Genomic DNA, 19,582 nt, shown 5'->3' on the forward strand with positions numbered 1-19,582 from the left:
TGATGTCTTGAATCAATGAATACAAAAATGGAAAATGACGTCAAACGTCTCGGATGGAAATTGATGAAATACCAAATTTGGTTGTTAGATAACACATTCTGTTATACAGAAATAATCTCTTTTAAAACAATCACAAAATAGTTCATACCATAACAAAATAGCTAAATCGCATGTCTTCGTTCAATTGACCATATCATAGAAAGCAAATCTACATTTCTAAAGGATTAGTTTAAAATAGACAACACATCATTTAGAAGCATTTGGACGTCTTTGATATCAACATACTATATCATTAAAGGAGCAAAGGATCAAAAGGAAAACAGTTTGGAAAACCTTTTATCTAACCAAGGTAGACAGCGGAGTGTCCATTTTGTCACTCTCTGAGACTTTACGCAAATTCCAAATCCTATGAAATTTCTCATCATCAAGGGGGAAGTAATGTGCAAAATCAAATAATACCTTTGCATTTACTATAAGTAAACGATATGCCCCACCCCCCCATCCCCAAAAAAGTTGAGACGAATAATTCATGATTTTATCAACAGAAAACTTTACAGAGGAAACAACACCGGTACGATGGTTTGGTTGGTTTTCTAGTTAGAAATAATTTAAATATACATTATTCCACATTTAGATATCACAAATGATAATATTGCAACGCTGAAGTTAATACATATAACGCTGCAGGCTCTACTTCATCTTTTCCTTTTGCAGCTTTTATACATATTAAAAACAGCGAGTCAGTAAAATGATTTTATCTAAATCTAACCTTTCTTAGATTTACTAGAGATTTACACTATGATAAATTATTCGTTACTGAACGTGTAATTGTTTAGGTTAGACAGTTATTATAATGATGGCCCATCGTCGTCGTCCCCATGGTTACTGTACTGATGTTATGATTGGTCACTGTAGACGACATTTTCTTTATCACACTTCTTCCTTGTAAATTTATGTATTGAATTTTAAATACAATTTTGAGTGTTTTGTCATTGAAAAGAATCACCAGAAGACGTCGTGATCCGATTGTTTCTACTTATGATGAAGGGGACACTGTCCTGCTCAGCCGAGGAAACGCATCACGTCCTAAAATGTATAAAACAACCTGTCACAGCTTTCTTAACTTCAACGTAGGGTAGTGATGTCGATGACGGTTTTATCGTTTACTAAGAACATATCTCCATTTTTGAGTTCACTATAAAGTGCGATAGAAAAAATACTTCAGAAACTGTAATAGTAAAGATAGTATTGTAAAAACACATACATTTGTGGTCTACATGCTTTGACTTAAATTCTGCCGTGCATAACACCGTAACAATGTAAGTATAGGTATCACGCACCTTTTCAACAATGACAGAAACATTTCACGATTTTGCATTCCACCATAGATATAATTGAATATAAAACTAAGCTTGTATTAAACAAATCTATGCAACCGAGGAGGTTGAATTCACCTGACATTTTAAACAGTAATCGTACGCTACTTGTTTTCGTTTCTTTTGACACTGATCAAGGCGTATAACAGTATAGTATGTACCTGATACGTGTATCCATTCATCTACAAGATCGGCGGGGAACATTTGACGAAGGTGTTGATAAGGATCTGGATAACCTGTCTCCTGTATAGGTAACTTTTCACCTTTTAAAGAAATGCATGCTAAAGATGGAAGATGGAAATAATTACACCGACTGTCCAAAATAGCTCAATTTACACGAACATATCAAAAACAAGTTATGACAGCGTCCTGTTAATGATTAGCCATGACCGTACACAATAAAGACACGGAATACGAAAGAATTTCCTCGAGATGTTATTGTTAATATTTATCTGGGATTGAAATGAAAAGAATAATAAGATTCTCAAAGGTGTTGAGTGTGGTAAATGTGTGAAGTGTGTAACTTTTGTTTTTGTATATCATTCTACAGTAATATTTTTGCGTCTAAGATGTTTTTTGTTTAGATATGTCGGCAAGATAAAATGACATGCTTACCTCCCTGGGAAAACTACAGATATCTTATTACTCAAATATGTCTTCATCTCAGTATATCGTTTACCTGATACTTGTTGTTGTATCCATTCATCCACGAGATCGGCGGGGAATCGTTGTTGCAGGTGTTGATAAGGATCCGGATAGCCAGTCTCCTGTGTTGGTAGCTTGTTACCTTTTGAAGAAAAACATGTTAAAAAATCACATTTACATCGCCGACTGGATGTACAGTCTGTTTTTTTTTTATAGAAAAATACATAAAATAACACCCGCTGAATGGTCATAGATATATAGGCGGAGGATGAACGAATTTTCTTGTGGGGTTATTTATCATTTATCTACAGGAAGTTTTAAAACTGAAAAAAAATCGAGTTGCTGAGGGTGATAATTGTGTAATGTACAGTTGAGTGTAGACTAAAGGTTACACCCAAGTGCACTCCGAGTGCACTCCATTTGGACTTGGAGTGCACTCCGTTTGGACTCGAGGTAAACTTGTAGTGCACTCCAAGTGGACTCCGAGTCTACCTGGAGTCCTATATAAGACACCATGCCTACCCCAGTTCTATAATCAGACTATAATATATATATATATCAATACTTTGATGCTTTTAATATAATTTACATAATATTATAAATAAATAAATACATGATGTATTTACAAATTACTTTTGTTCTGTTAATATTACTATTAACATTTGTTTAGTCTACTAGGAATATTTCTTTTATTGTTAATACATGGTAATGCCTACATGTTAAATTTATATTTATTAAGATCCATAAAAGAGTTATACAATTTATGCTATAATCAGGTTTCTATGAAAGTTAATTGATTATTATTTCATATTTCATTAAGATGTAAGTAAATTATATTTCATTTTATTAAGGAATCGAAAATTAATTCAATTAGAATATTCATTACTGTACATATATTATGACTGTAAAGGAAGTTCAGATAATATATCTATTTTATGTTATTGATTATTCAAAATATTGAAAGTTTACAGTATTTAATGAATTTTGTGTTTTTTTATATAAGACATTATCTACATATGTGTACAAATGTACTCAATTCAGGCAAGTAATTATAAAATAAACAATCATTTTAGCTTATATAGGTTATATTAAATGTATCATTAGAAAAATATACATTTACAACTGTACATATTTACGAGCATTACCTGGTTAAATTAATATTCTGACATAACGTACACCCAAGTATGTAGTTCTGGACTACCCATAATAAATGACAGTATCTGTTTAATTGCTATTATTATTGGCCATGCATGACTGACTCTGGCCTGACACCCCTGATACTGTGCCAGGTGAGTTTTAGGAGCCAGCTACAGGTACTGTCCTGGGTTCACAGAAATACCTGTGTCAATACTGTCACTGTATGGCTTCAAATGATAAAGCTGTGCAAAGCAGGGTCACAGTGTTATAACGTTTAACCTCAGGCCAATTAACAGAACAGTAAGAATATCTCCTGACTTGATGAAGGAAAGGATTGTAGCTGTCCATTTGAGAGGCCATAATCAGACCAAAATTACATGTATAAACGAAATACCAGGGTAATTAAGGTGGAAATGTCAAAATAAGTTGTAAAACCATTAACAAATTGGTTAACAGGTTTAAGAAGACAAACTCTACTGAAATGAAGTCATTCTTTACTGAAATTAGAAAGTAAAAATAAGCTGTTTCTTATTACATTATAACCTGTTTAAACCGTAAGTCATTGAGACCAAACATATTGGCTGGTTTATGCAGGTGTCCGGTATGTAGAGGTACAATGTTGAATGATATAAGTTAAAAGAAAATTAATGCAAATCAAATTAAGAAATGATGCAGTTCTTATCTTGTTATATTCAAAAATATAAAGACATTACTTTAAAAAATTAATTGTAAAGAAAGAGATTAAAATAAAGAAAAACAAAAATTCAGTGAATTCAAAATGGTATAATGAATGTAAATTCACCATTTCCCAAAACCAACCTATAGCCTTATACCCGTATTAAAATTAGTACACATTGTTCTCATCCAGGAAATAAGATTATAGAGCCTGATGTACAAATTGCCTCAGGGCAGTTGGACACGGCAACCAATGTACCATTTACCTGTAAAACTGACCTGTTGGAACTACATCGTTTTCTATCCCCATTCAGTCAATATCTATCATGATGTGTGTCACTCATACATTGTATGTAACAGATACAGGTCATGAATGTACAATGGTTGTTCAAGCCAATTATAAAATCATAAAGTTAAATGTTCAAACTTTAAAAAAAATGCATAAGGCCCGCTGCAATTGGTGTATGGAATGTTTGATAAGTATTTACTTAACTCAAACATGGAAATCATATTTATCTATGTTGATTTATATAGTGACCTCTAATACTGTATACATGCTTCCAATATAACATCAAAGACATAAAGTAATAGTACGAGTTTGAATTTTTTTTTTTTTTTTATATTAATGACTTATAACTGTTTTAATATTATAATACTGTAATAGGAATGAACAATCATATAATTTCAAAAGTGTCAGGTATCGACCGTCACAAGCTTAAGTCTGTACCTATATTCTATATGACCTTAGGTCAGCCTGAGTTTCCTCTAGCCTTGACACCGTACCAGGTGTCAATACCAGAGGAAACTCGGGCTAGGTAAAGGTAAGGTGTGATGACCAGTTTCCATCTAACAATTAAGAGGGTCTTTATCTATGTAGATGACTGTGTGTACACCTGTCCAGATCTTCACACCTTATGAGGTAAACATGGAGGAAGGGGTCATTATTGGGGTCAGTGTAAGTCTGTCTTTTCTCCACACCCCTGTAATCACGCTTGATATACAGGTAAATATTGACCTGGAAGTTGGGGGGGGGGGGGGGGGGGGGGGGGATGTATCTGATATACCTGTTAAAAGAACTCCATGTATGACCTGGATTTAATGAGGCAGGAATAACAAAAAAAGTTGGTTTACCAAATAAAAATGTAAGTCTGATGTTAAACTGCAAATCAAAATTAGACATTAGATCCGGAATATGCTATCATGGTGATAAAAAAAACTTTCTTTTTTGTTGTATGTTAAGATAAATATAAACTGTTGGAAGAAAAGTATTTGAAATATATCTAAAACAGTACTTAGTACTTCGAGTACAAGTTATGTCCAGTACACAATCAAACTCTACATTTTGAGAGACCACAAACAACTTGCCAAATACATTTTTGTTTATTGCCAATTTTCTACTAATTGACATGGCTTGTTAAAACTCTTCAAATCAAAGGAATGCTCTCATACATTTTTTCAACAAAGTGCCAGATCTATTCATTTTATATAGGGTTAACTAATAGAAAAAATCAATTATATTAGATGCTGTTATATAATTAGTTAACCAACGAAAAATGAACCAAAAAAATAAGATGATATATTCAAATATAAAATAGTAACACATATCTTATTGTTACATGTTTAAGGAGTCAAAATGTATAAGATTATACATCTATCTATAAACATTATGTATATATGTACTTGGTTACAGGTACATGTGATACATGTGGACCAAGGTAGGATTGGGGCCTGATAGGACTCCGAGTGCACTCCAAGTCCAAACGGAGTGCACTCGGAGTGCACTTTGTGTAACCTTTAGTCTACACTCAACTGTATGTAACTTATAATTTTGTGTCAAACTACACAGAAACCTACTCTTGTTTACATTCGGTGATAATTGTATAAAGTATGTAACTTATAATTTTGTGTTAAACTACACAGAAACCTACTCTTGTTTACATTCGATGCTATCTTTACATATATCGGTAAGATAACCAATCGATATGATAAAATCGAATGATTACCTCCCTTGAGCCACTACATATCGTATTACTCATAGTATACATTATATACTATTAGAGGTTTACACGACAGGAAACTTTTGACAGGCTGTCATGTAACCTCTAATCACCACCGCAGATAAAACCTGTGGCTGTGACCCACCTAATTAAAGTCGTTTAAAAGTTATCTTTACTCACATTTCATATGATCTGACCTATCTAATTCTATTTATCTATCATAAATACACAAAGTCACACAAAGTGTGTCCATATTTATATCAAAGATCAGTGATTATTAGCCTCTATGGTCATTTAAGCGTAGGTCCCATTTGTATATACCGCCATACTTGTTTTGATTGTGACCTCTCGAGGTTAATTCCGGTTTATCCAAATATGGAGTTGAAATAGACGAAACAAACGAAACGCTGTGAAAACGCTACGTTTTCCGTTTTATTTGAATTCCGTATTTTATAATAACCGGAACAGCAAAGTTGTTTTAGTGACCCAATATTTGAACACAGTAGGTTGCAAGTGAATTATTGTGGATATAATAATATTTAAGAGGTTTCCATCAACAGTTTATGCATAAATGGATTGATACTTCATCAACAAGTAAGCGTACACATATTTGTTAACATGAATTATCGTTTTAGATGGTTTAGGACACTTTTTGTCGCGCCCTAGAATCAGGGCGCTGGCAGCTACAAAAAAAAACACGCTGATGGGATATGAGGTCGCAATATCCACCAATGCAATCAGGTGGAATAAGACCTCATATACGTATAGGAGTAAGTATACATATGATTTGATTGATTGTAAATTATAACATTATTTCATTCATATCTTGAATAATTGATAACAAATCAAGAATGGTATTTTTGTTGCTTGACCCGTGCTAGATTTTTGTTTTTATCAGTTATAAATATACACCAAATACTGCATACAATTTTGATATTTTCGTGAAGTGAATTATTCCAAATATACCGACGACTTTGGTATATAAGTCAATAATTTTATTTCATCTGTTACACTCATTTTCATTGGATGGAAAATTAAGGTTATTTCTTCATAGCCCGAAAAAAATTGCGTCATTTACAATGACGTAATACACGTAGAACTACTTTTGACGTCGTCTGCTTGCGACTATCAATGTGTCGTTCAACGTCGGATATTTTCGGATTGGTTATCGAACAGAATTCAATATCCATTATAAAGTCATCGGAGATACGAAAGCTGTACCAGAAGCTACAGTCGAGAATGTTCTGCAAACCAAAAACGTGTAATCAGCAACACTTTAGCTTCGATAATCAATAAAAACTGCGGCCATAATCAAAATGGCGTAGGCCCACTTGTGGCGGCTGAAAATACAACTTGCCTCTGATACCGTCCAACTCACACGCCTCCTCGATTAGCAATGTTCTGTCATTGGGGATGTTTTCCAATTCATCTTTCAATAACTGAGTGCTTAATTTTCCTCACAAGGCTCTTACATATAAACAAACATTCCGGTGTTTCTGATTTTTTTTTCCATAGATGCGCTTCGCGGGAAATTTTAAAAGCGGCACAGACATCTGCCTCAACGAACCGCTGGTGTAATATCGATGCGTCGCACATCAATCTGTTAATTTGTTAAAATAAATTGAATAAATGATGGTTTATGTCTAATAAGCATTGTTTTTAGTTATAACAATAAAATTATAAGTATTATTCTCAATTTATTTTTGGTTTATGAAGTCATTGACTTCATAAACCAAAAATAAATTGAGAATAATGCTTAAATAATATTTTTGTTTTTGACAAACAGTTATGATCATTTATCACTATTTCCTTTTCATCAACCAATCCTAACTAAACATTTTTACGTTCATTAATCAGTGATGTAGGTAAGACTTCGTATAAACCAAGAATTCTCGGTTTTTGAAAAAATGAACTTTGACTTACAGTAAGGACCTTAGCTTTTAATACGTTGACCTTTTCCCCCGCGATTTATGGTGACGCGTGTTCATGGAGAAATAATCACCGTGTTTCCTGGTGATAGACCAAATTATGCCGATTGATCACCGGGGTTAAATCATCAAAGATCGCGGTGACCACGCGTGCCGCGGTGAACCTCCGCGATCGAGACACTGAGGACCACAGAGGATCACAGAGGATCAACAGGACTCATCGGTGCTGACTCATGCGATAAAATTTACCTGTAATATGAATCGGTATGGAGTAATTACATGTATATAACTGACACCCATCAACGCTATGATCGATGTGACCAGGGACGTACGGTATAACCATTTGCCATTGGTTTTAATTGTTTCCATCTCTTATAAATGCCGTAGAATTAAAAATCAGTTTTACTTAGCTTTTTATTTGTCACTATAGTCGTAGTCTAGCGGGGACATAGATAATGTGTAGTATATTTAGATATATAAAGAACTATAAAAATTCCGCTGTGTGTCGCTGACAGGTAAAAGAAAGTAGATTTGATGGAAATTATTTCTTGAGTAGTAGTTCTAAAAGAATCACTGTGTGATGATCATTTATCATTTCAAACAACTTTGATCCAAGTAAGGATATAATTTGCATACATTTCTGGTGTAGGGCCAGAACGCACTAGCCTACTATATGAAAACATTGAATGTTCAGTCACCGTTTGGTGTCGCTAAGATTATAAGGTGTAAATACAATAAAACCGATGTGAAATCGCACGTATCTTACCAATAGGGATAAATGAGATATTTATTTACCCCAGATCACCCATTTAGTCCCACCTAGGTGTTTTATTCCGTCAGTATAGATCCTTGCTTTACGCTAGTCAAAATTTCACGCTGTTGATCTGCCATTTTGTAAGTGACAGTACGACTAACAACCCGAATCGGAACGCAATGGACCGAAAAGACCACATATAATTTATTGTTTTTCTTCTAACGTAGTTTGAATCAAGAAAACAAAGCTTATTATTTTACAAAACATGTTATATTAAATTCAAAAATTCATAATTTCTTAATTATAAGCGGTAAAATCTATAGAATTAAAAGTTGTAGCATCGCACATGGATTAGGTAATTAGGCCGACCGCGACCTACAATGTATAGTTAGCAACATGGCGTCGCATCCAGAATGAAATATTGACTAGCGTAAAGCGAGGGTCTATAAGGACTGAATTAAACACCTAGATGGGACTAAATGGGTATACTGGGGTAAATAAATATCTCATTTATCCATATATGTAAGTGTTATGTCATTCCCGATTTTATTGTATTAGGACCAAAATCTTAGCGACATGCCACATATCAGCTGTCGGAGAATTTCACGTTTTCATATCGTAGTGTGCCAGAGGAGGCCAATAGAAACTCTGGCTAACTGATCAAAAGTGGGAATAACACTAATTATGTGTAATGATACTGGTTGCATAGTCAAAAACCTGCAATATATCGTATCTTAAATGTACCGGCTGTTTCATGTCTTCACATTAATATCATGTCACTGAGTATTTTTTTTTTACTCTGGCCTATTTTATGGTTACTGTTTCTATCAAAAATGTGATTTCAATGATTTTTATAAAATCATAATACTTGTACATTTTATTACGTAGCGTCTTATAGAATACAACACGTTTTCATTTTGTGATGAATCAACATGATAGCCGTCATTGGTGGATAGTATCCATCTTGGCTGTCTGTCAATCAAACGCAATAGAAATGGGTACCTGGCCGTACACGAATTTCATCGGTTGGATTGTCAAGTCACCTTATACAAAGCAGATGACACTGAAGTTCGTCACACCTCAGTGAGCATTGTTGCGGAAAGGCTTTGCGCGTATTTCATTGGTTGATAAGAATGATTGACAAGTCATTCTCCGTGCACAGGTAAGATTTACAAGACAGTTACGAAATGTCTTGTTGTTACTATGTATCAATCTTTTACAGATAAATATATTTGCAAATAAATGATAACTATTCTTTTAAAGTTTTGCTATCAGAAAGTTAGTTTTATCACGTTTATGACCATAACGAGTTAAATACATGTTTATCAATCCATAATTTTACCATCGATCATTGGAATTGTGGAAGTTATTTAATTCATGTTACGGTGTTTGTCTTGTTGAGTACGGCAATAAGATGCATGTTAAAAGCACACGATTTGTAAATGATCTCCATTTCGATAGTGATACTTCACGTATACTTCTACATATACAGGTTTTATCCCGAGGGTATTTTACATGTCATGGTCTCAGGGACAACGGACGATTACATTCTTGAGAAAGAATTTTTATATGATCGTTGTCATTGAAATTAAATAAAAGTGATTCGCAACAATTATAATATAATTGATACTTTATGTACAGGTACATAGTATAGGTTCTTATTAAAACCATAATTTTCGCTCCGTTTTTTATATATATATAGAAAACAAACAATCACTTAAAACAGGACTTTAGAAGATTAGAAACATGTTCGGAGAATTACGAATTGAGTGGGTTAGTATAACCGCTAAACAATTACCAGGTGTGAAATTATGATCCACAAGCTGGTCACACCTGTCACTGCACTACATGTGTCTGGTGTTCTAATCGGCACACGCCGATAATTCTTGTGAGTTCTCGCGTTTGGTTTCTATGTACTTCAAACAAATTTTCAAATTCAAATTCAAATTGGTTTATTTCTCTTTTCATAACATAATGCATAGAGAAAACATATTTACAATATTATATACAATCATTATTCGTGTAGTGTTCGTTTGAAGATATACAGCACATTCATAATATACATAACTTGTTTTAAGGAGGACAAATAATATTATTGATTATTCTTATTAATGTACACAATTTTTTAAGTGTTTTTATATTAGTAGCATTCATAAGTTCATTAAATTTAATTACATTCGGTCGTAACCAAAAATACTTGTCTATATACAAATTTCTTTCTGTAGCTAAATTTGTACATTCAAGTAAGTAATGAAATTCATCACCAATCTGTTGACTAATGCAATGTGGACATTTTCTATCAATATATTCAATCTGGTGCCATCTGCCTGTTTCAACAATAAATTTATGATTAGTTGTTCGAAATTTACAAAGAGTGATCCTGTCTTTATCATCTAAAATATCTAAATAATCTTCAAAATTAAAATTATTTTTAAAAATTCTATAACATATAGATTTTGATGAGTTATTAACATCACTCTCCCAGTTCTGTAAGTACTGGTCATTTAGTCTTAGCTTAATAACATGTCTAATCCATACAGGATTACATTCGGATGTAAACTGGTTATTCCATAAATAGCTCATTCCACATTCGTTAAGTATAGATTTAACAAAACTGACATATGTAACAGGCCTATTTTCAATATGATGACAGTAACAAAGGAGTTTGTATAAAGTTATATTATATTTACTATCTTTAGAATGTGTCAACTGTGACCAATATGATATTAGTCTTGTTTTAACTGATATTGCAAGTGGGGGTAATACCTAACTCCCCATATATCATGTAATTTGGAGTACTGTTTTTTAATCCAAGTAATAATTTACAAAATTTTAAATGTACACGTTCAATTGATTGAAGATTAGTAAAACCCCAGACTTCACAACCATATAATAGAACTGGTTTAACAATCTTGTCAAATAGATCATATATACAATGGACTGATAAATTGTGTTGTCTACCTTTCTTAATAACATCGTACATGGCTATAGTGGCTTTTTTAATGTTGTATTTTTTTGCGTCGTTAAAAGAACCAGTGCGACTGAAAACCGTGCCTAAATAAGTAAAACTATCCACACACTCTATCCTCTCATTATTGAGTAGAAATTCAACTCTATTACATCTGCGTCCTTTACTAAAGACCATACATTTAGTTTTTTCTATGTTAACTTTCAGTTTCCATTGTTTACAATATTCATTAAAAACATTCAATTGCAGTTGAAAATCGTTTGGACAGTCTGAAAGAATTAAGGTATCATCAGCGTACAGCATCATAAAAAGCTTAAAATAAATATTCAAATCAGTTTGTAATTTGGTACTGATATTATTAAGACCCTGAACATTATTTTGGGCCATAAACTCCTCTAAGTCGTTGAGATATAGACTAAATATAAAGGGTGATAAATTTTCCCCCTGTCTTAAGCCGTTTCCACAAGGGAAATAATCAGAAAATTCACCATTAAAAGATACATTTGATTTAATGCTTTGATACATGTTAAAAATTATATTAAATATTTTCCCATTAATGCCACTCATTAACATTTTATTCCAAAGACCTTTTCGCCATACTCTATCGAAGGCTTTTTCAAAGTCAACGAATATACAGTACAATTTACTTTTCGTCATCGGCAGAGCATTTGATGTATTCATTGGTTATATTGTCATCAGAGCATGATTTGTTGTTTTTCAAAGATCTAATAGCCTTTTCAACCTCATCTTTGGTTATATCAGAATTTAAAAATTCATTAATAGGGCCATCATGACCTTCATGTACATCAGTAATACCATCATGACCTTCATGTACATCAGTAATACCATCATGACCTTCATGTACATCAGTTATACCATCATGACCTTCATGTAAATCAGTAATACCATCATGACCTTCATGTACATCAGTTATACCATCATGACCTTCATGTAAATCAGTAATACCATCATCAACACTTGCGTTGAGGTCTTTATAAAAATTGAAAAAAGTATCTAGAGGAATTTTTCCTTTAGGTTTTCTATTTCCATTACCTTTCAGCAGCTTCCAATAATCTCTTGGATTCTTGCTTTTCATAGTTTTCAACTTTTTTCGTACATCATATTTATAAGTTTTAATACTTTTATTCATAGTATATTTATAAGCTTTTTCAGATTCTTTGTATTTATTATAAAAATACTCGTTACGACGCCGTCTGTACTGACCTTTACATTGTCTGTATGTTTTTCTAGCTTTTTTGCAATTAAGATCAAACCAGGGTTTATTGGAAGCGACTGACTTGTTATTCACATTACGTTTCTTAATATTAATGCCAAGTGAATTTTTAGCTGCATGCAATAATACATTACAACATTTATCTATCAGCTCGTCAATATTAAGTTCCAATGGGTCATTACAGTTATTAATCAAATCAGTAATATATTTGATCGAGTCATCGTCAATATTATTAACGAAATCCACCGCTTTTTCAGCCTTCCATTTGTTAATTCCCTCCTCCATTTTTGTTGGATTATTACATGAAATAGTAGTATTTAAAACATCGTCAAAATGTAAGGTAAATGAAATTGGACAATGTACATCAGATAATAAGGAATTAAAATCTAAGATATCAAAATCATCGATATTTTTAACAAGCTTTGACGAGCATAATACATAATCAACCACACTAGCGTTTTTACAAGTGAGTTTACCAACACTTTTATCGTGACCGGTTCTACCATTGCATATAAATAAGTCATTGAATTTACAGAAATCAATCAACCGGTTACCTGCATTGTTCTTTTTATCATCACAGTTTACTCTATGTTTTATAAACATATTATCAAAAACACTAGCATCTTGAGAGTCGTTAAGAATCTCATCAGTATGGTCAACATTATTTTCTATTTCACTTACATCAATAAAATCGTGTGCAGTTGAGGTTCGCGCGTTAAAATCACCTAAAAGGCAAACATATTTGTGGTTGTTGGAAAAATGTAAGTACTCATTTTCGAGTTCTGAATATGGGTCACCTGTATGATATTTTGAATTTTCAGGAGGTATATAAACTATACCAAATAACAAATCTTCTTCACATTTATAAGCATTACCATTGATCTTAAACCAACTTACATATTTACTATCACTTTCTACTAAACTGATATAATTTTCCATTTCACACTTGAAGGCAAGTGTTATTCCACCAGCTTTGACTTTTCTAATTATGAAACGATTTTTCATCTTAACTACAAAACCAGGTAAGTCAATAACATCTAAATCATCCGTTTTTGTTTCACAAAGACATAATACATCAAAATTATTTACAAATTCAAAAAAATCTGGATATTGGATTTTTCTTAAAATACCACCAACATTCAAAACCAGTATTTTGATTTTAGAAACTGTCTGTGAATTCAGGCTTGAACCGATGTTTACATCATTAGGCGAGTTCCGAAGATATACTTTCACATGTTGTACGAAAATTGAGCTTGAATTTTATTAAGAATGAAGTGTTACTTCAGGGAATGCATTTTTAAGTTGTTGAAATCAAACATATTATTTTTGGAATTCAGTGGGTTTCGTTTTCCTTTCAAGCTAAAAAAAAATGTATCTTAAAGGTTTGTCTATAGAATGATTAACCTAAGTTGCCTCATTCATAAACCCACGATGTTGAAAATTTACTCTATGAATCTTTCCGAAAATCACAAATAACGGTATCTTCAAGTGTATTTGCAACATATCTATTGCTGTTTTGGCTAATAAAAATTCCAATTTTTTAACTTTTATTTCACATCGTGTATGAATAGTATTTTAAACTTCTATTACTAGAAGTATTATAACCGAAATCAATATTGGTATGTAACAACCCGCAAATGCCCCCATAATAAAGGCTATATGATGTAAGTCGTTATAAACGGCCAATTATTCAAATGCCATACAGCGACCCGTTAAAATAGAAAATTATTCAAATGTTACATGTTATATACGACCTGTTATAAAAGAAAATTATATGCCCCTGGTTTCGGTAACATTTGTTATTAACTTACTCACAAATATAAGTCAAAAAGTTTATTCAGCACTTTCATTATTGTTGTCTCATTCGCATTAATTGCAGGCACGTGTTTCTATATATATTTCCTATATGACGGCTCTGATCCCATTAAACCTCTGACGTCACAGGTCAGAGGTCACCGAAACGTAGTCAACGGCTCCGGGTTCGAGAAAAATCGCAATTACTCTAAAACTAAAGTCGCTGTGAAAGTCGGCCTTTCAGCATTTTTAGTTTCATCCTAAATCACATTTAAACTTGAAATAGCACATCGTTACGGGTACACTTTAAGACCACCACGTAATTAAGTCAATTACGCTATGAAGGCTATTTTCACTCCATTCAATTTCATCTCATCTTAAATTGTCCTTATTTGTATTAATTACGAAAGAAATGCATTAAACCTCATAATTTTATAAAAACCTAGCATGTTCAAATTAATAGAGCTGTTCACAAGAAATAATAGAAATGATATCTCAAATCTTGCTAAATATATTAAATTTGCAAGGAAGAGAAAATTAGAATGGCTTAATAACCAATAATTATGTATAGTCATATAATGTTTCTCATACATATGTTGTATCACTTTTATTAGTAGTTGAATTGTCTGTATGTGCAATTCCAGCACAAATCTATGATTGGATATTGTTTATGATGTAAATAGTAAATTAATTGTTATATACATGTATATAATCATATATCACTATGTGTATATGTATACAATAAAAGACCTGGATTTTACAACTTACCATCGGCCCATGTTTTTTTTATGATTTTTACGTACCAGAAACCCCAAGCTATCTATTTAAAAGTACGCGGCACCAGCGAGAACTACCCAAGATGTCCGATAATTATTCAAGCCGTATTCACTTAACAATGTGACGCTTATATAATTAATTATCAGACGACTATTGACTAATTTGTGTGTAATCAACCCAGTTCTTGTGATCACTGCTTAATACGTAAATGTGTATGTAATTAATAACATGCATCTTTCAATGAGTCGTCGTTTCACGTAACGGTGTTACAAGCCGATATCCGTGTTTACCAAATACAAGCGTTAATGATGTTAATTACCGATCATAAATCTATTACATGCATTTGAGATTGATTAATTATCGTATCACGCACTGTATGTTTGTGCATACATTCTTACTAACCAGAAATAGCAATATGTGTTCTTATAAAAGTTGCCGTCTGTAAAATAACTATCATAGATATTGTCCGTCAAGTTGATAAAAGCAAGACCAGGCTATACTATAAAATCCTTTAATACTGTAACATTTAGGTCGTAGAGAAAAAGCAATGTACCGTTATGAAAACAAAAGCTACACATTGTAACACAGGTAAACACCCGGGGCTATGTCCTGGCAGCGGTCGCTATGACTACGCACAGTGTCAAGCGATAGTCTATACGGGGTCTTCCCCGAACACCAACTCTGGTTAGGGTGGGGTGTTTACATAGGGGTTAAGATGTGTTGATAGGGAGTTATAGTCTGTTACAGAAATGTTCTCTGTGTTAGAACACAGGTAAATCAACTCACCTGTTAGGTGATCAGAAAATCATTTTGCTATTAGCTGCTAATCAATTTTTTTTTTTTGTATAAAGGATCCAAACTGTTTCAGAAATAGTGTATAAAACTGAAGCACACTTTGGAAAATCATCATATTTTGCTTTGATATTTGAAGTATCAACATCTTGGCATACATATGTACTTACTGAATCTTGAATTGTAAAACAATTGTATCGTTGGATACTTTTGAATCATATTTTCTGTAAAAACGTGCCATATTGATTTAATTTGTGCTTGTTTTCAGATTTTATTGTAAATATTTTAAAAATACTCTTACTAATGCGATTATTTAATTTACATTCTTTTAGATTATTTCAGCAAATTCAGCCTGGTATCATTTTTCATTTATGGTGTAAATATATATCTGATTATCAACATGTAAATACTTACAGAATCTTAAACTAATACTTTTTCATCGTAAAGTAGTAAAACAAATTAGTTAGACTTTGTATTTTTTTCATATTGATTAACTTTTTACGTATTTCAGATTTGTATAGATAATTAAATTATTGTAGAATTATTGCAAAATTCTTTAAAAGTTATATATGTTTCAGGTTTAGTTAGTAGTAACAGTTTTAGTTTATATTTCATTTTACCTAGAATAGCTATACACGTACATTTGTAATGTATTGGATTTTTTTCGGAATAGCCGTATAATACTCTTTTGGCCCCGGATATGACGCGAAAGGTGGCGTTACTGGTCAAGATGAAGTATGTGATTGGTCAATGTACCGCTAAATGCAAAATGCAGATATGCAGTTAAAAACGAAACAAAGTTAAGATAGAATGCAAGCTGTGTAAGTGCTTACATATTTTCAAATTACAAATTGATAAAATTATATTCCTGATTCAAATGCAGTCCAAAAATGATTCAAACTGATGTAATTTTGTTACCGTGCTGAAACCCATAAGTTCATTTTTTTCACCAGCAGTTTTACATTATAACCACCAGCATAAAACTATGCCGTTTATCTTTTTAAAAGATATTTCTTGTTTATATTTGTTATTATATAACACAATATAGATCAGTAACTGCAGAACTATTGTAATATTCTTGTAAAGTTGTATCTATTTCAGGTTTAAATTAGTACAGGTTTTCTTCAGATATATTTTTTAGCTATACATATATTGCTTTTTTCCAGATTTGTTTAGATCATTATATAATTACTTTTATATATTATTTTTATATATCAGTTCTGGTAGAACAATCTTCTTGTGTATATCTGTTTCAGGATTCTTTAATAGAAATATTTTTTGTTTATCATACAAGGAATGGCGAATGCACAGGTCAACATTAACTTCGTCATCAACAGATATTGTCATTATATTAATAGTTAACATCTAAAATAAGTGCTTTGAATTTAGAAAACAATTTTTATTTTATTGATTTTTTATTTGTATATTTATTCTGATATACAATAGCAAAATATCTAGTTAGGCATAGTGCTTTGAAAATTAGATTTTTTATTTATTTCATATATATTTATTTATATAATATTGTCATTTCATTATTACCAGAGACTATATATGTCTCTGTTATTACTATTAAAATTTTCTATATGATAGTGCTTTGAATTTAGAAAACTATATCTGATTCATATACCTGAGCTGCCTGACTCTATTTTTTTTTTACCTGAGTTGGTATTTCATATTGAAACAGACTATAACTAAACTTCAAAGAACTTCCTACATAAACACCTTCCTTTGTGTTTACCAGAGTTGGTGTTCGGGGAATGAGCCGTCTATACAGCTGTCGACACGAGTGACTTGCCCCGATTTTTTTTTCTCCTCGTGTGAAAATTTTTTCCGGATTATTGAGGGAAATTTACTAATGAAAAGTACGCTACGTTCCCAAAAAGGGCTTCCGGAATCGGAATCCGAATTTCCGGACTGGTGAGTACAAATAACGTTACGGAAATCCGTTCCCGTGCATTTCCGTCCGGACTGTGAGTTTTCCGGATTATCGGCGTCCGGATTATCGCGGGTCCACTGAACACGTGTTGTAGTTTAAGTTTAAACATATTTTATTGATATACAGAAATGACAAAGGGGTTAGTCAGCAAATTTTACCAACTTATAAACGACTTCTCCCGTAAAATTAACAAAACACTGTCCGTACCTCGAATATTCATATGCCCACAGTGGAGCCGAAAGGCTTAGTATAAAGAACTTAAACTCGTCTTCGGTATTATTAATAACGATATTTAAAGAAACGATCATTTAGGGATACAAAGTGAAACATGTGCAAGGATGAGGATTTTTTTAGTGTGTCTTATTTAAATATCACAGACATGTACATAAATTAACCCACCATAGGATCTTTCTCCCAATATTTTTTTTCTATGCATATTATTCTCGGTTTTGATTTTCCTGCTAGTGCTTGATAATACCGCTGAAAAAAAAAGACGTTTGATACATGAAATTAGCTACAGACAATTACACAACTATCAAATTATTAGGAACATGTGTGAATTTAGTTGTGTACTCATCACCGTTTGTCAGCATGTCACCCGATCACAGCCAGGTAAGTCGTGATTTTTATCACAGGTAAGTTGCAAGGTTCCTTTGAACTGCAGCCAGAAAACTTTAGATCACAGTCCTACCACAGGCGCTAACAGATTACACATACCACTGTCATATAAAAAAAATGAAAGTAATATTTTCTATGCAAGCGTCTGTGGGCTCACATGAGGGTACGTTATAAATATAAATGAAAATATCTGAATGCGTACCACTTTTATATTGGGAATGACGACGTGGCTAGCAACAACTAAGTTTTATGCCACATGATATATATGTTTTAGCAGAGACATATATATGTCTTTGGTTTTAGTAACGACATATTATGTTTATGTCCGATAACACAGTATTTTATGTAGCAAATAAATGACCACGACAATGGTACACAGATGAAGATCCGGCCGGAGACAGATGTCTGCTTATTGTAATGTTCAAGTCAACAATGTGTCTGTGATTTAAATGCGTTAATTGAACGACATATGGTAATCAATAAATAATCACATGCACCCTAATTAAATTACACTGCGGTCGGTACTAACGATCTGCGGTGTCTGATTTTTGCCGAGTCTCTACGAGTTCGCTATTGTACAGGTAACTGTCTTCTGATTAAATATATCAATCAATGTACGATAACAAGCGAATCTATATGTCTGCTTATAGCCTTTACATTAATTTCACGAACGTGCAGTGACATCAGCAAACAATTGAAACTTCGACGATGTCCTTTGTAAAAATCATCTAGACATGTCAATCACACCTGTGGCAACAAATCTGAGAGTATGTGGGCGGAGCTATAGTAGGCTGTGCCTGATTATGGTGTGTCATCAGGTAAACTGTCCACCCCATTCGATACAGGTATCCCAGCAATCTATTGTCTAATTAATTGGCTGTAAAAAAGTCTTACGCTAGGATTTATGAGAGTGTCGCCCAAAACATAAGGGTATAATTTCACAATATTTAG

The 19,582-nt window shown here is 32.7% G+C and overlaps 1 protein-coding gene across 1 annotated transcript in view; it reads right to left on the reverse strand.

Moving 5' to 3' along the window:
- The window catches only part of LOC117318267 (nonsense-mediated mRNA decay protein 2-like), a 47,520-nt gene extending 34,422 nt beyond the window's left edge, over positions 1 to 13,098 (reverse strand). Inside the window, exons 1-2 of the mRNA XM_033873272.1 lie at positions 12,396 to 13,098; positions 12,128 to 12,275 (exon numbers count right to left, since the gene is read on the reverse strand). Coding sequence (XP_033729163.1) covers positions 12,128 to 12,275; positions 12,396 to 12,999 — 752 coding nt within the window. The 5' untranslated portion in view covers positions 13,000 to 13,098. The remainder of the gene's footprint in view (positions 1 to 12,127; positions 12,276 to 12,395) is intronic.
- Positions 13,099 to 19,582: the final 6,484 nt, after the last annotated feature.

Source organism: Pecten maximus, unplaced genomic scaffold, assembly GCF_902652985.1.
Source record: "Pecten maximus unplaced genomic scaffold, xPecMax1.1, whole genome shotgun sequence".
NCBI lineage: Eukaryota > Metazoa > Mollusca > Bivalvia > Pectinida > Pectinidae > Pecten > Pecten maximus.